Here is a 19,680-nt window from a genome sequence, read left to right as displayed (position 1 = left end):
CTCTCCTCCCAAATAGAGAGATGCCTCCCTTTGGGGGTTGAAGGGGGCGGGGGGGGGGGGGTGGAGGCGGCAGCAAAAACATTTGTAAACACTGCTCAGGCCTTGAGTTGGGGCGGAAGGAGGAAGTGGAGTTAAATAGAGTGTCTGGGAAGACGTGGTCTTGAAGCCCTGTCTTGGGATGGAAGATTGCTCTGGGGACCTGTGCTTTCCCTCCCCGTGATTCTGATACCTGCCATAGCACCAATCGCAGGATACCTCGAACCGAGTCCCCACTGCAAGGGAAGAGGTTCTACAGCCGACAGCCTCTGAGGTCACCCCAATGGGCACTCGAACCCTGAGTTAGTCCCAGAACCGCCCACGAGGGAATAGCTCATGGCATATGCCTCCCTGGGGTGTCCAGTCCAGTCCCTGGCCCTTGCTGACATTCTGGGGTCATGGCTACAGAACCAGGCAGCTTTGGTTTAGATTCAACACTCCGGCCAGTCCTGTGTTTCGGAGGGCTGGGGAAGCCCCAAGTTGAACTGGCCATGGATATACTCTAGGGCTGCCCCCCCAAACTCCATCCCGGGTTTGGGGAGAATCCATGTTCTGGGGTAAGGCCCCACCAAAGGGAAGGGGGAATCCCTGTGTCTTGTCACTCTTCCTTTACCCCCGTAATACCAGAATGCCCTTAAAAGCTACCCTGGTCCCTGCCAACCTTGTGGTTACATTCATCATTTAGGTCTCAATTAAAAAAAAGAAGCAGACATGGCGAGCCGCCTCCGGGTGAGAGTGAGGAAACCAGAGCGCGGGGCCAAGGCCAGCTGTCCCCCAGCCCCCCCCCCCAAGCCCAGGCGTGGAAGCCCCCGGGGGGCCAAAGTGCAGTGTCAGCTGGTGGCTGTCCCCCTCCCTCACTGATGCCCTCGGGCCTGGGCACAGTCAGTGATGATGGACGCTACATTCACATGGGGAGGGGGCGAGTGCACACAAGGCAAAGCTGGGCGGGAGGGGGGAGGGGGGCAGGGAGAACACTCCAGCCCCACCCACTCTCGGGAGTCCGGGGGGCGGGGCTGGGGCCACCCCACCGAGATGCCCCTCTGGGGCCCATCTGAATGCTCGGCCCCGGAAGACTTCCGCATGGCATGGCTCCTCTGTGGTGGGGTGAGGGCACGTGTGTCCTTTCCCCTTCCAGGTGGTGACTGTGAGCGCCGGGTAGGGGGTGGAGAGGAGCCTAGGCCCCACCCGACCTGGAAGAGAAACAAGGGACCACAGAGGGTGAGGGGGGAGCCCGGGACAGGACAGCGAGTGAGAGGCAGGGCCTTCCTCCCGCAAAGGCTCCCTGCCCGTCCCCCACTCTCTAAGGGGAACCCGTCTGTCACTGAGACCTCGTGGAGAGGCTGAGGGAAAGCTCCGAGGGAGGAGTAGCGGGGGAGGTCAGACATCCGATGGTATGACAGACACGCATGGATGGGATGGGGAGGCAGGTGGGTTGTGTTGGGATCTGTGCTCCCCCTTCCCCAGAGTCCGGGTGCTGAGGCCATTTATTGCTGAAGGACAGAGGGTGGGCGAGGAGGCCAGGCTGGGTTCCTGAATATTTTAGGGGCCTGGAGAAAGCTGGTGCTGGAAAAGGATGGCCCAAGAGAATGACCCTTTCAGTGAGTAAGTAAGCGGGTGGCCAAGCCAAGAGCCAGGCTGGATAGGGACAGGTGGGCTGGCAGGACAGCGGGCCTCGGGACCTGCCATTCTCCAGCCTAGGCTACTGGGTGGTGAGGAGTGAGCTGGGGGCTGTGCCCAATGGAGAAATCAGGATGGGAGCTGATGATGGAGATGGAGACGGATGCAGATGTGAGGATGATGCGGGTGGGATGGGAGTGGAGATGCCATCACACTGCCCCCTGCTGAGTTGGGTCATACCTTCCTCGACGGATGTTTCTGCAGGAGCAAAGAAAGTCGGGGAAAAGGAGAGAGAAAAGAGACAGAGTCCATTTAGAGACTTAATTCTTCGTGCCAGTCACCACTTAGGGACCAGGATTCCCTTCCCTGCCTCCCGGCACTGGGAGAGGCCACCCCTGGGTCAGGATAATCAGCTGGGAGAGGGAGGGCAGCTCTTACTTAAATCCCCAGCCGGTACCACCCAGGACGATAGCTGCAACCAGCACAGCTCCTGCGATGGAGCCGATAATGATATTGGTGCCGCTGGGACCTGGTGAAAGGGAGTTTGATCTTGGTTATATAAATGGCTAGAGGGAGCATGCATCTGTAAAATGAATGAAGTAACGCAGTGGATAGAAAGCCAGGCCTGGAGTCAGGAGGACCTGGTTTCAATTTTGGCCTCAAATACTTCCTAGCTGTGTGACCCTGGGCAAGTCACTTAACCCCCATTGCCTAACCCTTGCCCTACTGTCTTAGAATCGTTACTTAAGAGAGAAAGAATAAGTTAGAACCAAACAAAATAAAAAGAATGGATGGAGGAAGGAAGGGAATCAGAAAAACAGAGAGGTAGAGAATGAGGGTGGGATCAGAAAGATGGCTGCTGAAGCCTAAATTCCTAAAGAAATTGGAAGAAAAGGGAAAAACCCTTAAGTACTAAAATATTTATAACAGAACTTTTTGTGTTGCAAAAGAACCAGAAACTAGGAGAGAACCCACTAATTAATTAAGGAATGGCTGAACAAATTATAGTTTTGTTGTTTATCCATTTTCAGATATATCTGACTCCATGACCACTTTTTGGGATTTTCTGGGCAAAGATACTGGAGTGGTTTGCCATTTCCTTCTCCAATTCATTTTACAGATGAAGAAACCGAGGCAAATAGGGTTAACTGATTTGCCCAGGGTCATATAACTGGAGACCAGATTTGAATTTAGGTCTTCCTGACTCCAGGCTTGGAGCTGTATCCATTGTGCCACTTAGTTACCTAAATTATGGTATATGAATGTAATGGAATATGCCATAAGAAATGATGATGGAGATGATTTCAGAGAATCCTTGGAAAACTTGTATGAACTGAAGCAGGGTAAAGAAAGAACCAGAACAATTTATGCAACAATAACCTTATAAAGATAAGAACTCTGAAGTCTTAAGAACTTTGATCAATTTGATGAACAACCATAATTCCAGAGGACACATGATGAAATTTGTTACCTGTCTCCCAACAGAGAATTGAGAGACTTAGAGTGCAGAATAAGACATATATTTTGGATGTGGCCAATAAGACAATTGTTTTGCTTAACTATAAATATTTCTTAAAGAAAATTGTTTTTCAGTGGAGGAAAGAGAAAAAAAAGCAGAGAACATATATTTTAAAAAAAAGATGGAGGGGGCAGCTGGGTAGCTCAGTGGAGTGAGAGTCAGGCCTAGAGACGGGAGGTCCTAGGTTCAAACCCGGCCTCAGCCACTTCCCAGCTGTGTGACCCTGGGCAGGTCACTTGACCCCCATTGCCCACCCTTACCAATCTTCCACCTATGAGACAATATACCAAAGTACAAGGGTTAAAAAAATAAATTAAAAAAAAAAAAAAGATGGAGTTCTCACCCCAACCTCCAGATCCCCAAAGCTCACCCTTGTATCTCTCAGTCTCCTCTGTAGGTGGAGATGTGGGCATTGGGTTGTAGACGCTGCAGTCTTTGCCTGTCCAGTCTGGCTGACAAATGCATTTCCCCTCATTGCTACAAACCTGGAAGGGAGAGGAAAGGCCCTGTGTGAAGACAGATGCCACCATTTCCTCTTCCTGTCCCCATCTCCCTTCCCTTCCCCCCTAGACAGACTGGCATTGACCCATTGCATGGAAGGATCGATCAGTCTCTGGGCTTGGAGAGGCCAGTACCCACCCCGTGGTCAGAACAGATCCTTCGGCCTACACTGCCAGGGCAGCTGCTGAAGTTGAAGGCTGAAGCTGGGAGGCAATGGTGATCCAGGCAGAGCATGTTGGGGCCACAGGGAGTCCCGTCCTCCACATAGCTCAGGTCTGAGCCATCTGCTAGTTCCACGTGGCCCCCCCTAAAGGGAAGGGCAGCCCCTGCTTCAGTTTCCGGGGACTGGTGTTCCCTATTCAGTTCCCCATTCCCTTGTCCCTCAATCAAAACCTTGTCCCCTTAGACTCCCCTTCCCCACTTAGTTCTTTCTTCCTCCCACCTCTAATCCTACCCCCACAGGGACAAGTCTCCCCCCTACCCTCAGCTGGACTAACGAGCTAGGGCTCCAGGTACCTGCAGTCAAGCTCCCTGCCCTGGTGATAGAAGGTGATGCTGCTGATGTCCCCACCCAGGTCCCCTAGCCGAGGCCCACCAGAGATGTTGACACAAAGAAGAAATCCACAGAGTACGTCCCTGAGCGTTTGCAGGGGGAAGAGAGGGTAGAGATATGTAAACCCTAATCCCTAGGAATGGCCTACATCCGCTCTAACCCTGGCTTACCACCAACCCAAACCCTTCCCCTGCTCCTAGCTATAATTCTGAACAGATGAAGAAATTGAGGAATCAGGAAGTAGAGGGTGAGAGTAGCCCTAACATCTCCTCACAGCCCAGCTTCTCTTATCATGTTTCTTCTTCCTTCTTACCTCAGGGCCCCCCTCCTAAACAGAAATTTCTTGGAGAGGCTTAGAAGCCCCCCATCTCCCTCGCCAAGGACCTCGGGGCCAGGGCTTCCTCATGGGATGGATCTCTTGCTATGGTTAGCTCCCACTCACTGCTTACTGCACTGGACCCAGCCAGAGCCCTTTCTGCCACAGTTTCCTCTCTCTGTCCCCTCTACATTCAGTCGCTCGTAGCAGTAGCGGTCAGCAGCATCTGTAGGAGACAAAAGAGCAAGCTTACCTTGCAGCTTCACCCTGAGCTTCCTGATCTGCCCTCCCTCAAGGACTTTACAATCTAGCCCTGCAGTTGTTAACCTCTTTTGGCACCCCCTCAGCAAGTCTGGATAATGCTCATGGATCCCTTTTTAGAAGAATGTCTTTAAATGTATAAAGAGCAAAATACAAAGAATTCCCAAGTTATTAAAAACAAACACAAAAACCTTGACCTCAAGTTCATGGGCCCTAGATTAAGAACTGCTTTAGACTAGCTCTGCACATCTAGCTAAGTCTCTGAGCTCCTGGGACCTCAGGAAGGGTTCCAGGTGGGAGGGACATTCCAGCAGACATTCTATGTCTTAATCTTCATTCTTGGTCCCACAACTGGAGAGCCCAAGTGCTGAATGAAACCTTAGAGATCATCTTCCCATGGGATTAGACCAGTCTTTTGATCCAAAACACAATTTTAGATGCCACTACCACTATTTTGCAGGCCTGAGGAAAGTTAGTGATTGACCCAAGATTTGTCAGCAATTTAGAACCCAGTTCTCTTGACTTCCAATCAGGACTTTTCCTAGAATGTGACAAATGCTGTGTTTTTGTCTGTATTCAGGTGATGAGTTTGGGTTTGGGGTAGTGGCATGTACAGAACTCACTGTGGCCCCAGAGTGCCCGACACTGCTTGTCCCTGGTTTTGCAGCGTCCTCCATAGCAGCGACCCTGAGAGAAAGAGAGACAGACAGACACAGAGGGCCAGAGATAGGGACACAGAGATATAGACAGGTAGAGACAGAAAGAGACAGCACTGAACCTGAGACTTTTCCAGGGATGGGCCTGGGGAGAAAGGTGGGAATAAGGAAAAGCCCCCCCCATCTCCCTTTTTCATTCATTACCTGTTCCTGCTCACAGTAGTAGCCATCCAGCTTGTGCAGGTTGGGGGGACACTGCAGAAACAAGGGGGAGTGTTTAGGAGCCAGACCCCCACCTTCCAATGGAAAGAACCGAGGTCAAGGATGAGCTGAATTCCCTCTTCCATCCATCTCAGCATTGGGGTGGGGTGGGGTTTCGGGGGTGAGAAAAGGGGGTGCTGAGATTACATGGGAGGACGGCCCAGTCCCACAGGGGTATCAGACTGACCTGGCTGGAGTCCCCAGTACAGGTCTCAGCGATGTCACATTCATTGACAGCCTCTCGACAGGACACTCCCCTTGGCTCGTACTAGGCAGGGGGATAACACACTAAATGAACTCTTCTCGGTCCCCATCCACTGGCGCAGTTCCGACTCTAAGCCGTCCCACTACCCACCCTTCTCAGCCCCGCGCTCATTCATTCAGAACCTGCAATCGCTCCTTCCTTGGCCCCCGCCGCGACCCTAACCTGGAGGTCCGTCCCATTCATTCTCCCAGCCCTCCTTACAACAGGCGTCGTCTTAGGACCGCCTCCATTCTCAATTCCCTTTCCCTAGGTCCAACCCTTATTCCATCTCCAGACTCTCCTATTGCTGTTCCTCTCCTCTCCAGGCCCCGCCCCGGAACCGCCCCCCTTCGTTCTCTTCGATTACACCTCGCCCAGGCCAGCCCCCGCCCTTCAAGGCCCCGCCCCCAGACTGTCCCCTTCATACTTCTCAATTACACCTCTCCTAAGTCAGGCTCCGCCTCCATCCCGCCCCACGCATACTCAGACCTCCGATTGCTCCTCATCCTCTCAGGCTCCGCCTCTGGCCCCGCTCTAGTCCCGCCTCCATGGACCCTCCCAGCCCTGGCTGGCTGCCCCTCACCTTGCATCCCCTACAACAGAGGCCGTCGCTGCACATTGCGTCGTGGGTCAGAGTGCATTTCTTGCAGCAGTTCCCGCCCGCTCGATTGCACTCCTGAGAGAAGAGGGGAAGGGGAAGGGGGCGGGACGGGACGGGAGAGGAGGCAAGCAAGAGCCCGGCTCAGACCCCGGCCTTGCCCCACCTCTCTGGCCGCCCGGGCCGCACACTCACCTGCACTGAGCCGCAGTCACACTCCTCCCCCGCCTCCACGAAGCCGTTCCCGCACTCCGGAGGATCCAACAGCTGCGGAAGGGGAGATTGAGGGAGGGCGGGGAGGACTCCTCTCCCCTGCCTTTCCTCCCTAGCACCTCACTGGGTGGGAGGGGAGACAGTTGTAGCCTCCCTGTCGTCCGTCCCCCCCCCCCTTCCGGCTACGCATTGCTCCAATGGGAGGGGTAGAAGGGAGGGGGTCCTGGACCAGAAATTCAAGGCCTGTACACGCCTTAGCCCCATCACCTACATCACCCTAGCTGAAGCAGCAGCTAGGGAAGGGATGGGACCGCGGAGCCAAGGGTTCCACGGGCCAGCTGTTACCTCCTTTATAATAGGAGGGAGGGATGGAGGAGGGGTACCACATAGCTCCAAGGTCCCTTCCAGAGGGAGAGGCCCGGGTTAGCTACCTTGAGGGGCTTGTTGAAAAGGCAGCTTCCGCCTCCCTCCTGCAGAAACTGGCTGTATTCCTCCAAGCTGCAGCGGGAGAACTTTTGGGGCAGGTAATGCCTGAGGGAAGAGGCAGGACTAGCACTCAAGTGCAGCTCAAGTCCCTGGCTGTTTCCCATCCCCACCCTAGCCACTGCCTCCCCCGAGGGCCATGAGAGCAGCACCTAGTCTTCTCCAGTGGGGTGTTGGTGCTGGTGCTCACTTCTCCTAGCGCCTCCTGACCATGGCAGAGGCACCCGGGAAGAGAGAAAAGGAAGGAAGCATGCTCCAAACTAGGCCTGGGGCAGTATCTGGTGGTCATCTCTGGGAACTGCATGCCAGTTAGCTCCTGGGGCTTACCCAGTGGATGGACTCTGCTAAGAGCTCCAGGAGAGCTCCCCTCTCCCCACCCCATCCCCAAGGCCCCAAGTCCAGCTGCAAGTCTTTTGAGCCCATCCTTGTTTCTGGCACTACCTGGATCTCTGTGCACCCACTTCTACTCCCCCCACCCCCCAAAAGTGCTCACCCTGTGTCTTCCATCATACAGCCCTGCCAGGTGTCTGGACATTTGCATTCGCCTGCAAGAAGATACAGGGCATATTTAGAGAGAAAATCCTGCCCTTGGCAGGGAAGGATACTCTCCTGCGTCTCTCCATCCCATCTCCTAATCTTCCTTCCTTCCTCCACCTAAGGGACTAGAGGTAGTGTGGTGAGGAGGGCTCCTAGATTTTAATTCTGCCATTTAAAAGCTCCTTGGGTAAAAAACATGGACCCCCTTCCAGCTCCAAATCCCTCTGGTATATAGGTATGTGATGGAAAGCACCCCACATACTTTATTCTCTTGAGCTTGAGACTTAGGGACAGGGTCTTGGGGAGAGGGGAGGATCTGAAGGTAAAAAAGCTTTCCAGGCTTACCTGCTGAACTTCGGTGTTTATTCCACATCATTCCCAAATTCTGCCCCAGAGTCTGTGCCAATGTCACTGCCACATAGGCCACAGTGCCATACTAGAAGGAGTGAGGAAAGGACAGAGATCAAATTCAAACCCCAAAAGGAGAGGATTCCCTTTTTCCCTTATCTCCACCAGCCCTACCCACTCTGTGAAGGCTCCAGAATCTGCCAAACCATGCTGTTTCTTCCTCTCCCAATCTCTGGTCCCTGTCCCAGTCCCACAGCCTCTCACCTCATTGACACCACCTCCCCTAGACTGGGAGCAGATACCCCCAACGTAGGCTGTGCCACTTCTTGCATTTTGGAAGGTCCTGCCCCTGGAGAAAAAAGAGGGGGACACTGGTAGGTCTGCCAAGTAAACATCTATGGAGTGATGTAACAGGCTGGAAAGGTCTTCTGCCTACACATCTTTCCCCTCAGTACCTGTCATTTGACCATTTCTGGGACATTTCTGAAGTTGGCTGAGCCTATTTCAATGAATGACTTTGAATGCAAACATCCCTTGGAGGGATAACACTTCTACCACTACTAACACACTGTATGACCTTGCCGGAATCACTTCCTTTCACTGGTGCTCAATTCCCACAGCCACAAAATGAACTCGATGATCTCTAAGGTTCCTTCCAGCTCTAGAGATGTCCAGATTCCAGGATTCTAGACCTTAACACTTGGGTGTGTATCAAATTTCTTTTTCTCTCCAAGGGCCAGAAAACAGGGACACACACAGGGGAAGGGGCCGCCCAAAAGGGGGGGGGAGAAAGAAGAAATAAGGGAGCATCAGAGGTTACTAGGGTGATAGAGCAAGGTGTCCCCCAAAAAGGCGAACAAGAATTTAGCTTCCAGTTGAAGTTGGAGAGAGAATGCAGACAGGAAGAGAGGGAGAGTCATGCTGTTAGAGGACTGGATGGGGCTCTAAAGATTCCACATGCTCAGCTAGATGATGGGGAATAGGATCATCGAGTTTAGCCTGAGAGAAGCTACTCCTTTCCCCCTCATATTCTTCCCACTCCTGTGTCCCAGTCTTGGTTCCTGGTTCTTCCTCCAGATCACCTCCATTCCTGGAGCTCCCATCAGAGGCTTGCTCTCTCCAGAAGTTACTGAACCCAGGAGTTCAACTGCCCAGGGTGGGTAATTGAAGGGAATGCAGGCAACATGGGGTGCCATTTGAGTCTGGCATAGCCTGGCCTCTCTCAGTGTTCTCAGGAGTGTCTGGGGGGGTCTCTGCTCCTCTAGGGTCTGGAGAGGGGAAGAATCCTCATCAGGAAAGGAAGGTGGATGAGGAAAGAGTCAGTGGGGTGGGGCAAGGACTCTCACGAGAAGAGGTGGGTGGCATCGCTGGGCTCAGGCAGTCCCTCCCGCCGGTAGACCATAAGTTGAGCCAAGGTCTCCAGAGGGTCATCTTGTACCTGGATCTTGTCACCGCCTGCCCATGTTTCCATAGCAACCAGCACAATTCGAGTGTTCAGCTGATCTTTATACAGCTGGGGATAGAAAAGAGAATGGTTTAGTTTAGGTGGCACAGTGGATTGAATATAGGATTTGTCATCAGGAAGACCAGAGTTCTAATCTTGTCCCATACACCAGCTGTGTGACCCTGTGTAAGCCACAACTCTCTCTGCCTTGGTTTTCTTCATCTGTAAAATGGGGATAATAATAGCCCTTGCATATCAAGGATGTTGTGAGAATAAATGAGATAATTTTGTAGAGAACTTTGCTAACCACTAGTTGTTATCATCATCATCATCATCACCATCATTATCTGGGGCAAGACCGGGGGAAGCTGGCCAAGAGGGTAGGGTTGGAGCAAGGGCCAGAGACCTGCCTGAGCTCTCAGGGTTCCAAGCTCTTTATGTAGCCTGGGCCTTAGTTTTCTTCTCTATAAAATGGGGTGGGGGGAGAAGAGTAAGTCCTGCAGCAGAGAGTAGATGGAACTAGCTGGGAGAGCCTGAAATTGGAGCAAAAACTCTGAAGCTACATCAGAGACCACAGCCCCTAGACTCAATCTTGGTCCTTGCTGCCTCTAAGGCATGGCTCTAGGTGATGTAATGGATAGAAAGCTAGCCTTGGTGTCAGGAAAATCCTGCCTCAGGTACTTCTTGGCTGTGTGACCCCAGGCAAGTCATTTAACCTCTCTCAGCCTCAGTTTCCTCCTCTGTAAAACGGAATAAATAAAAGCAATTATTTAACAAATAAAAATGCATCATTTGGAAGATAAACTGCTGGGCCTGGGGTCAGGAAGACCTCTTGTTCAAATCTAGCCTCAGATACTTCCTAGCTGCATGACCCTAAGCAAGTCACTGAATCTCTGATTGCCTGACCAAAGAATCCACTGGAGGAGACAACCAACCACTCCCCAGTACTTTTGCCAAGAAAGCTCCACGCACAGCTGTGGTCCACGGGGGCAGATACCACTGAACAAATGAACAACAGTGATATTAATATGTGGTGCTCTAAGGCAACGGAGCAACCCTCAAGGATCCCTATGTGTGGATTAGGGGCCCCTATTCTATTTGAGTTTGACACCCTTGACATCAGGCTGCAGGAACAGAGCTCTGCCTGGAGTGAAAGGTGAGAAGCTGCAGGTTGGGTTGGGGGAGTCACATCAAGGGTGGGCACGGGCACTGCTTACCACATCAGCGAGGTTCACCACAGACTTTGCAAAGTTGCTGGTAAGGACCACAGATTGCCGCATCTGCTCAAACTGATAGGGGGAACCAAGGGAGACAGGAAGATATGAAGGAGGGTTGGAGGGAGGGAGAAGGTCCTGAAGAGGGCAGCATCATGGAGGACCCCTTCTCAGCCCTCACCTTTCCTCCAGTATCTGAAGCCCATCCAATCCCTGCCTCCAACCCCAGCACTCACCAGCTGATGGTCATTGATGACTATGAGTTCCACGTATTTGGTCTCACTGTGGACAGTGGAGTGGCCTCTCCGGACCTGGGGGTGAGGGACGGGTGAGAAGGAACCAGTCCTTCTCCCTCCCAGAGAGCTGAGCCTCCAACCACCCAAGTCACTCTAAGTCCCAAAGACTTGGGTCTCTAGCCAGCTGGGAAGCTTATGTACTGGAGACTCCAGATTCTAGCCCAAGGGTTCTTAACCTGGGGTCCATGGAGCCTCAAGAAGTCCATGAACTTAGATGTGAAAACAATTCTATTTTTCACTAATCTTTGGTTTCCTTTGTAATTCCATATATTGATTTTATGCATTTAAAACATTATTCTGAGAAGGAGTTCATAAACTTTCTCAGGCTGGCAGAGGGGTCCTTCATGCCCAAGGGTCAAGAACCCCTGCCTAGACTCAGACAAGTTCTGCATTCTCTTGCCCAGACTGAGGATCTGACTTTCCTGGGTCGCATACAGCATCAGAAGGGGTTCATTTTGAGTTTGTGACAAAAAAATACTAGGACATCCTGCTCCTCCCCACCCCATCCTAATGGCCCGATGTACTCTGGGAGAGTAGATGCCCATTCATGCATCTTCCTTGATGCCTGATCTCTGCATGCTTGATGCAACAATGGCTGATCCTTTAAGGTCTGCAAAGCGCTTCCTCCCATGATCTCATTTGAGGTGGGAGTAAGCCTGTGGGCAGATGGCAAACACATGCACATGGTGGGCAGGGAAGCTGAGGAGGCTCCAACCCAGAATGGGCAGGTCGTGGCTGCCATGCAGTAGGGGACGGGCTCTCTTTCCCCCACAGAAAGTCAGCAGTCCCAGGCCATGCTTCGTTGGGGTCCCCAAGGCTGCAGGCTCCTCCTGCCAGGGTCTGAAACCTGAGGATTCTGCAGCCTGAGGTTTCCATGGGCCCCATACCTGCCTTTTCCTTCTCAGCCTGGGCAGGGCCGGTGGAACAGGAAGGGAGGGGGCGGCAAACAAACAACCTGTGGGGAGGCAGGGAGGGCAGGTGAGGGGGCTGCCAGGAGCCCTTCTCCCCCCCATACCCCATCTCTCATCCCCCCCCTCCCTCTGCCTCACCTGGTTCCCTGCATCCAGGGATCCGGAGAAGAGAGGTCCGATGAATGAGGTGGGGGAGAGGCCCCTACAGGGAAGAGGAAGGAGTCAGTCCATTCTGGACCCTCTTCCTCTGGGGGAACAGAGGCCGACTAGCAGAGAGAGCTTCTAGGGTTTCCCTCTTCCCTTGTCCTGAACCCCACCCAGAGGTGAAGAGCCAAGGCTCCCATGTCAGTATGGCAGATCCGATCTCCCAGCTCCTCGGATTCTGAGGTCAGGCCCTTGGGAGGCCGGGACCAGGAGGTGGAGGCAGGAGGGAGAGAGGCAGACACTGGAGTCAGTTCTGAGGTTACTGGGGGGACAGGCAGGAATACTGCAGCTGGGGTTACCTGACTATGACTGGGGTGCCAGAAGAATAAAGAAAGTGAAGAACAGGAGTGAGCTGAATTATGGGAGGATGGCAAGGGGGCATGAGGGGGGGGAGGCTGGCATGCCCCTCAGGGAAAGAATGGCAATCCCCAGGGTTTCTGGGGGGAGTGAGACCTATAGAGACCTCAAGAGGCAGGCCCTAGGGGTTAGGAGGAGATTACCCACTGTCCTTGCCTTACCTTGGATGCTTCTCCCTGAGGCTCCAAGGTATAAGTGAAATTTCCATCAGAGAAGACTCCACTGTAAGAGAAGTAAGGATTAGTTCTCCCCATCTCCCAACCTCCCCTCCAGCCCACAGCTAGTTCCAGGGAATGGGGAAGTGGCCAGAGAGAAGCAAAAGCCAGAGGGAATCCGAGGGGTTCCTCCATCTGCGCCCAGTGGCCCCAGTACTCACTGTAGTCCCTGACAGGTAGAAATGGCAGCAAAGGAGCCGGGATTATCCCGAAGCTTTCCCTGGTAATAGCAATGGTCCCCGGCCCCCTGAAAGAGCCAGAGCAAAGGAGATTAGTGAAGTCCTCGTCCTACCTGCCTCCTCTGGGCTCCCCTCTCGGGGCATCATCTCATGGGGCCAAGGGCCTGGACGAGGGTGATGCTGGAAGGATCTGTATGGTGTCTAGCCACTTCCTCTGTATGTTGTCTAGCCAACTCCTCTGTTCAGGCACTTACTTATGTGGCTCAAAGCCCTAGCCTAGGTTCAGGTCTCTGTTCTGCTACCTGACCGTGTCCTTTTGGCAAGTTATTTGTCATCTCTGGCCCCCACTTTCCTGTAAAATGGGAAGATTAGACTACAGCAAGAGTTCTTAACCTGGGATCCGTGAACTTGTTTCAATTCCTATTTTGGCAATTATATTTCAGTTGAATTGGTTTCCTTTTCTACTCCCAAATATTTTACTTTATGCCTTGAGAAAGATTCTTTTGGGAAGGGGCCCCTCAGCTTCTTCAGATTACTTCAGAGGGGTCCCTGCACAAAAAAAGGTTAAGAAATCCCAGACTGGATGATCCCTAAGAGCCTTTCAAATTAACTCAACAAGCATTCATTAAGTCTCTGTTGTGGGCAAGGAGGGCAGCTGTGGCTCAGTAGTAAAGGGCACTGGGCCTGGAATCAAGAAGACCAGAGACCAAATCCAGCCTCAGACACTTCCTGGCTGTGTGACCCTGGGTAAGTCACTTCATTGCTGTATTCGAAGGAGGCAGCTAGCTAGATGGCTCAGTGGATAGAGGGCTGGGTCTGGATGGGAGTTCAAATCTGGCCTCAGATACTGCCTTGCTGTGTAACCCTAACTTCTGCCTGCTTGACAAAAGGATCCACTGAAGAAAGAAATGGCAAACCCCTCCATAATCCCTGCCAAGAAAACAGCTGTGGTCCGTGTGGTCATGAAGAGTTGGATATGACAGAATAACTAAACAACAGCCTGGGCAAGGTATAATGCCAGAACTAGGAATACAAAGATGAAAAATGACAGTCCCTGTCCTTGAAGAGTTTAAAATATAATAAATAAATTTAAAAAATTTTAATATAGGAAGATATAGAACACATACACAGGCTGCAAGGTAGGGTGACCAAATTGTGGTCTGGTGTCAAACTTTGAAAGATCTTAAATTTCAAGCTAAGGAGTTCAAATTTATAATTTATCCTATGAGCCACTGAAGATTTCTGAGCAGAAGAATGCAATGCCTGGCTTCAGTAGAGAAGAAATGGAGGCAGGAAGACTAGCAAATAATTAGAAGGCTATTACAATAGTTCAGGAGTGAGGTGATATGAGCCTAAACTAGAGTGACAGCCGTGTAAAAGGAGAGAATTCCAGAAATTCTGGCTCCATCTGAGGGTCAATTAATGGTTGCACCATCAGGGCAGAATCATGGATGACCCTGGGTGACCACTGGCAGGGTATATAATAGTGGGGATTCCCCTAGTGCATGCATTAGACTAGACCAGATTTATAAACTTGAGAGCCCCTGGAGCCTTTCATACTGGATTAAAATGTAACTGAGAAATGTTTAACAAACTAAACAAAAATACAACATAATATTGATAATGTTAATTTGTGGTTTTCTAAGTCAATAGGATGCCTATTCTATTTGAGTGTGACAGCCCCGAACTGGAGGGTGTCTGTGATGCTGTAAAGGGATTTTTCCAGGCTCTCCCCCATTCCTGGTGCTCTGGCAGTGGGGTGAACCCCTTCCCAGCTCCTCCTGCCTCCAGCTTTCCCCTTCCCCCCATTCTCTTCACTTCCTGGGAAATTACTTCTGCCCCAGTTATTACTTCCGCCTAAGGAGAGGGGAGGAGTGGGCTATTTATAGAAACTCATTCATCTCTGCCCAGGCCCCTTTAGCAACTGGAGAAGGAGAAGGGGGCCCAGGTGTTTCTGAGGACAGCCAGAAAGTCCCCAGCGGTCCTTGGCAAAAGATGAATGATGACAAAGGACAGGAAGGAAGCGGAGGCTATTTCTTCAATGACCACCACTGGCTTCCACCCTCCAGATGTGAAGGCACATCCATGGAGTCCAGAAAGATGATGGCATGCTCTCTTCCCTCCCTCATAGGAGCCTAGGATTTGGAGCTCCTGAGAGATCTTCTGTTTACAGATGGGGAAACTGAGGCCTGGAGAGGTGAGAAGTGACTTGTCCCGAGTCACACAGATGGTAAACAGTCATCAGGATTTAAATCCCATGCTTTTTCCACGGGCACAAGGTTGCCTCTTCCTCCCCACACAACATGCTATTCCATCTCAGACTTTAATAGCCCTGTGATTCAAAGAATGAGAAATCATTGGGCAGCTGGGTGGCTCAGTGGATGCAGAGTCAGGCCCAGAGACGGGAGGTCCTAGGTTCAAATCTGACCTCAGACACTTCCTAGCTGTGTGACCCTGGGCAAGTCACTTAACTCCCATTGCCTAGCCCTTATCGCTCTTCTGCCTTGAAACTGAAACACAGTATTGATTCTAAGATGGAAGGTAAGGGTTTAGGGAAAAAAAACAAAACAACAAAGAGTGAGGAATCAGAAATCCAGGGTTCAAAGCTAATGGGTCTCTGGCCCCTTTCTTCCCCTGTCCCCTGTCAGCACAGTCCACATAACTCACATTTCTTTTTTTTAAATTTTATTAAATTTTATTTTTTATAACTCACATTTCTTTTTTTAAATTTTATTAAATTTTATTTTTTATAACTCACATTTCTAAAGCACATTTAGACTTGCAAAAGTCATTTCTAACCACAATCTCTTGTGACTGCATGTGCAATTTGACAGAGAAGGAAATGAAGAATCAGAGAGGTCACTGGATTCCAGATTTAAAGCTGGAAGGGACCTCAAAGGCTGTCTAGTCCAACCCTCATTTTACAAATGAGCCCTGCAGTGACTTGCCCAAGGTCATACAGCCCATGAGGATCAGACCTGGGATTCAAAACCAGATCTCTTAACTCCAGACCCCACATTTACTAGGAACCTTTGAAGTATTCGGGGTGGAAGGGCAGCTAAGGATGGGGGAGAACTCACAGAAATTCGACTTTCTCAGTGACTCCATTTACCTCCGTGACTCTTCCTCCAACCTTCCTCCCCTTCCCCAATACACTTTCTATACTCCCAGGGACTTCTACCCCCTCACATACATATACACACACCTCCCCCTTCTGTGCCCACTCACTGTGCTGTGCTGGGTGGTCCCATCACTGCTGAAATGCCGTTCAACGTAGTGTGAAGCCAGGAGGTGACTGGAGCCAAAGCGAGGTGGAGGCAGGACAGAGGAGGGGACGGGTGGGTTCATTTAATCTTTTCTTCTTCCATTGGCCCCTATGGAGCAAGACCCCCTCCCCCAAGTCCCCCCCATCAGCCTCCTAACCCTCCAGGCCCCAAGCCCGTCCCTGTCTGGCCTCCTGGCCTAGAATTCCTCCCAAGTCCCCCCACACTCACTGGTTCAGCTCCAGGTCCAGAGTGAAGTTCCAGCCAAAGGCAGGGATGAGGAAGCTCACCTGGGCCAGGTGGACAGGCTAAGAAGGCAGAGTTCAGGAGTTAGCCCCAGCCCGGGCCAGGGGAAAGCTGGGGGAGACCTGGGGATGGGACCACCTGAGAGGGAGGGAGGGAGAGTTTGGATATAGGAGAAAGGTGGGGAAAAGATCTCCCCAGGGAGCTCAAGCCTATGCCGGGGGGATGGAGAGATGTGAGGGACGAAGACGGGGAGATGATGGAAAAGCCAGGATTAGGGGAACAGAAATGGAGCCATCCCCCAGAAGAGGGCCTGAAGGCCTGAGCCTCTGGGCAGAGCCCCAACCTTGCACCCGCACCAGATCTGAGATGAGAGCGGCGTCACTTGGAGACAGGAGAAGGGGCCCAAGGACTCGGCATCGTGTGCATGGGGGTGCCAGAGGCAGGTGTGGGGAAGTAGAATAGAGAGGCGGGGAGGAGGGGGAAGAGCGGAAGAGCCAACCCCCTCAGCAGCCTGGGCCTCAAGCCACAGACGCCTCCAGGGGCAGGGGAGAGGCGGCTGCAATCTGCTGGCAGTCTCCTGCCAGTTTGAGTGGTTGGCACCACCCTCCCCTAAGGCCCGGGCACCAGAGATACCCTGACATAAGCATTCTCTGAAATAACGTCTGAGGGCGCCATCTCGCCTCCTCTCCCCAGAGCTCAGGCTGACCCCCCCAAGTTCCCACAGGCCAGGCCAACAGAGAGGAGAGAAGAATGGCTCTCTTTTTAAAACCTTTCCATTTGGTCTGAGAATCCATACTAAGTAATGGTTCCAAGGCAGAAGAGCAGTAAGGGCTAGGCAATGGGGGTGAAGTGACTTGCCCAGGGTCACACAGCTAGGAAGTGTCTGAGGTCGGATTTGAACCCAGGACCTCCCATTTCTAGGCCTGGCTCTCCATCCACCAAGCCAACCAACTGCCCCCAAAGAGTGGCTTTGAATGGATCCACTTCTGGGTCAGCAACCTCACAGTCCAGCTTATTATCAGGACTCAGGTTCCAGGTACAATGAGCACCACTGGAGAGCCAGTAACCCAAGGGAATTACTAGGGGCCAAGAGGGGAAAGAGAACCCCTAAGAAAGGATGAGGAAATAGAACGAGGTCAGGACCTAGAAACAAAGTTGGGGCTGGTCCTCCAACCCCAACTCCTGCTGAAGAGCTCCAAGGAAGATCTCAAAGCACCTAGAAAATTGTGTGACTTAGGGCCCCATTGAAGCAAAGTAGCATGAACAGCCCATAGAGATTCCACTAAGGCTCGCCAAAACTGAGACGGGGATGTAGGAATCTGGACTCCCCACTCTCAGGACCTAAGTTATGAGTGGTGGGAGAAGGTGGCAGAGAGTTCTTGAAATGGTGGTGGTGAGAGTATAAAAGAGGCGAGGGGGAGAGATTTGTCTCTGGAATTTCAATGACATGATAACAGTGGGACAGGACCCTTGGGCTAGGAGCCAGAAACCTGGGGTTTCATTCTTTTCGCCACCACAGGCCCCCTTGAACCTTACCTCCACCCCCAACTTGGACCTCAGTTTATAGTGAGGAGGCCAGCTTTCCATCCCCACCTCTGTCTCCCACACAGAGTGCTCTGAGGTCCTCTGAAGGAAGGTGACAGGAATACATCTTGGGGGCTAGAATCTCAGGATGGAAAATTTGGGGGAAGGGATGGTAGTGTCCCTAGGAAACTGGGTGGGATGAGATGAGATGCTGGGGAGACAAGAGGGGAGAAGGTGTTATCTTGCTAAAGATACAGCGCCCCCTCCACACCCAAATTTAGCATTCCATTCCCCTCTCCCCACTCCTGCCTGAAGAAGCTGGTCTTAAATATTTCAATTCTGATGTTAATTTTTAAAGAGGGAAGTTTTCCTGATAAATTTTTTAGAGGGGCCATTGCGGTGGGGCTGGGAGACTCTGGATTGCCATGGCAACCCACCAGGCCTCTGCAGGATGGCCACCCTCCTAGGCCTGGGCTCTTGTTGCCGGAATTGGCAAGGTGGGGACCCTGCGCTCCAAGATTGCTGACCCTGTGGGTTATTTTCCTGGGAAAGGCAGAGAAAGGGCAGGGTGAGAAGAAAGGAGGAGGAGGAGGAGGCTATGGGGCCAGGAGGTAGGAACATCAAAGTGCTTATCTATGAGAGTCTAACAAAATGGTGGTGAGATAAAACCTCCAGCCTGGGGGCCCAAACGCTGAGGTTCCATCTTCATCCTTCATCCAGTGCCTTTTGGACCTGGTCTAATTTCTTCCCCTAGAATGTGCCTCGCCAGGAGGCAACATTCCATCTCTGGAGCCTCAGATACCAGCACAAATAGGAGCAGAGTTGGGAAGATGCAAGGCAAGATCCAAGACAGGGTAGAGGGCTGACTTCCAGGAGGAAGGGGCCTTCAGAACTCTGAACCTGCCCAGAGTCACAACAGACCCACTTTAACAAATCAGGACTGGGCTTGGTGCTTCAAAGTGGGACAGACTCCCAGTGCATCCCAGCCCTGCTGGGGGGCTCAGCCTGGGACTCCTACCCAACAGCCCCAGACTCAGAGTTCAGATATAAGGGAGGGGGAAGAAGATCACAGGATCATAGATTTAAAGAAAAGGAAGGAACATTTGAGGAACCTTATCTAGTTGTCTCATTTTACAGATGAGGAAACTGAGGTCCAGAGAGAATACAGGAGACAAAAAGGTGCCTCTGTACCTGGAAAGTGGAACAGCCCCAGGTCTTGTCAAAAAACCTCAACTTCCCTTTTCTTGCATTTCCCCTATATCTTCTCCAAATACTCTGAAGGTCAGTTATGATTCTCTTTATCCCCCAACACATACACATCCCCTCCCTGAGTCCCCCATTAAAGGCCCTTCTGGCTCTAAATTTCATGATGCTAGGACAGAGCTGTAGAGACGCCCAGGTTTGTCCATCCTGAGCATGAAGCAAGGCTGCCCTGGACCCAAGAGTCCTGCTTTCCAGCTCCTCTCCTCATCAGCAGGGAGCTGTTGTTCCTCTGGCCTTTGTTAATGTTGAAGAGGGGGACACAGAACGAGGGGAAGGCAATCTAAGTGGTCCCAATTAGGCTGCTGAAGGCAAGGGATGAATGAATGAATGAAAAAACATTCATGAAGCTCTTAATACCAGGCACTGTGATAAATGCAGGGGAATCCAATACAAGAGGCGGTTCCTTTCCTCAATTCTTTTT

At 51.8% G+C, this 19,680-nt stretch overlaps 1 protein-coding gene across 1 annotated transcript; it reads right to left on the bottom strand.

Moving 5' to 3' along the window:
• Window positions 1–1,862: 1,862 nt before the first annotated feature.
• ADAM11 (ADAM metallopeptidase domain 11) lies at window positions 1,863–17,147 on the bottom strand. The gene is made up of 25 exons (XM_044675124.1): window positions 17,106–17,147; window positions 16,458–16,534; window positions 16,192–16,258; window positions 12,946–13,031; window positions 12,731–12,791; window positions 12,147–12,210; window positions 11,985–12,052; window positions 11,038–11,112; window positions 10,805–10,876; window positions 9,490–9,656; window positions 8,408–8,492; window positions 8,141–8,231; window positions 7,752–7,803; window positions 7,207–7,306; window positions 6,758–6,829; window positions 6,548–6,640; window positions 5,908–5,988; window positions 5,664–5,714; window positions 5,427–5,490; window positions 4,669–4,768; window positions 4,190–4,309; window positions 3,812–3,980; window positions 3,543–3,657; window positions 2,092–2,182; window positions 1,863–1,911 (listed from the first exon to the last, which is right to left on the bottom strand). Exons 1-25 carry the CDS (start codon window positions 17,145–17,147, stop codon window positions 1,863–1,865), a joined length of 2,112 nt encoding a protein of 703 aa, XP_044531059.1.
• Window positions 17,148–19,680: the final 2,533 nt, after the last annotated feature.

The sequence above is a fragment of the Gracilinanus agilis genome, chromosome 4, assembly GCF_016433145.1.
Source record: "Gracilinanus agilis isolate LMUSP501 chromosome 4, AgileGrace, whole genome shotgun sequence".
Classification (NCBI taxonomy): domain Eukaryota; kingdom Metazoa; phylum Chordata; class Mammalia; order Didelphimorphia; family Didelphidae; genus Gracilinanus; species Gracilinanus agilis.
The sequence above is the reverse complement of the archived record's forward strand: the minus strand, read 5'-3'. Positions and strand labels throughout refer to the sequence as shown.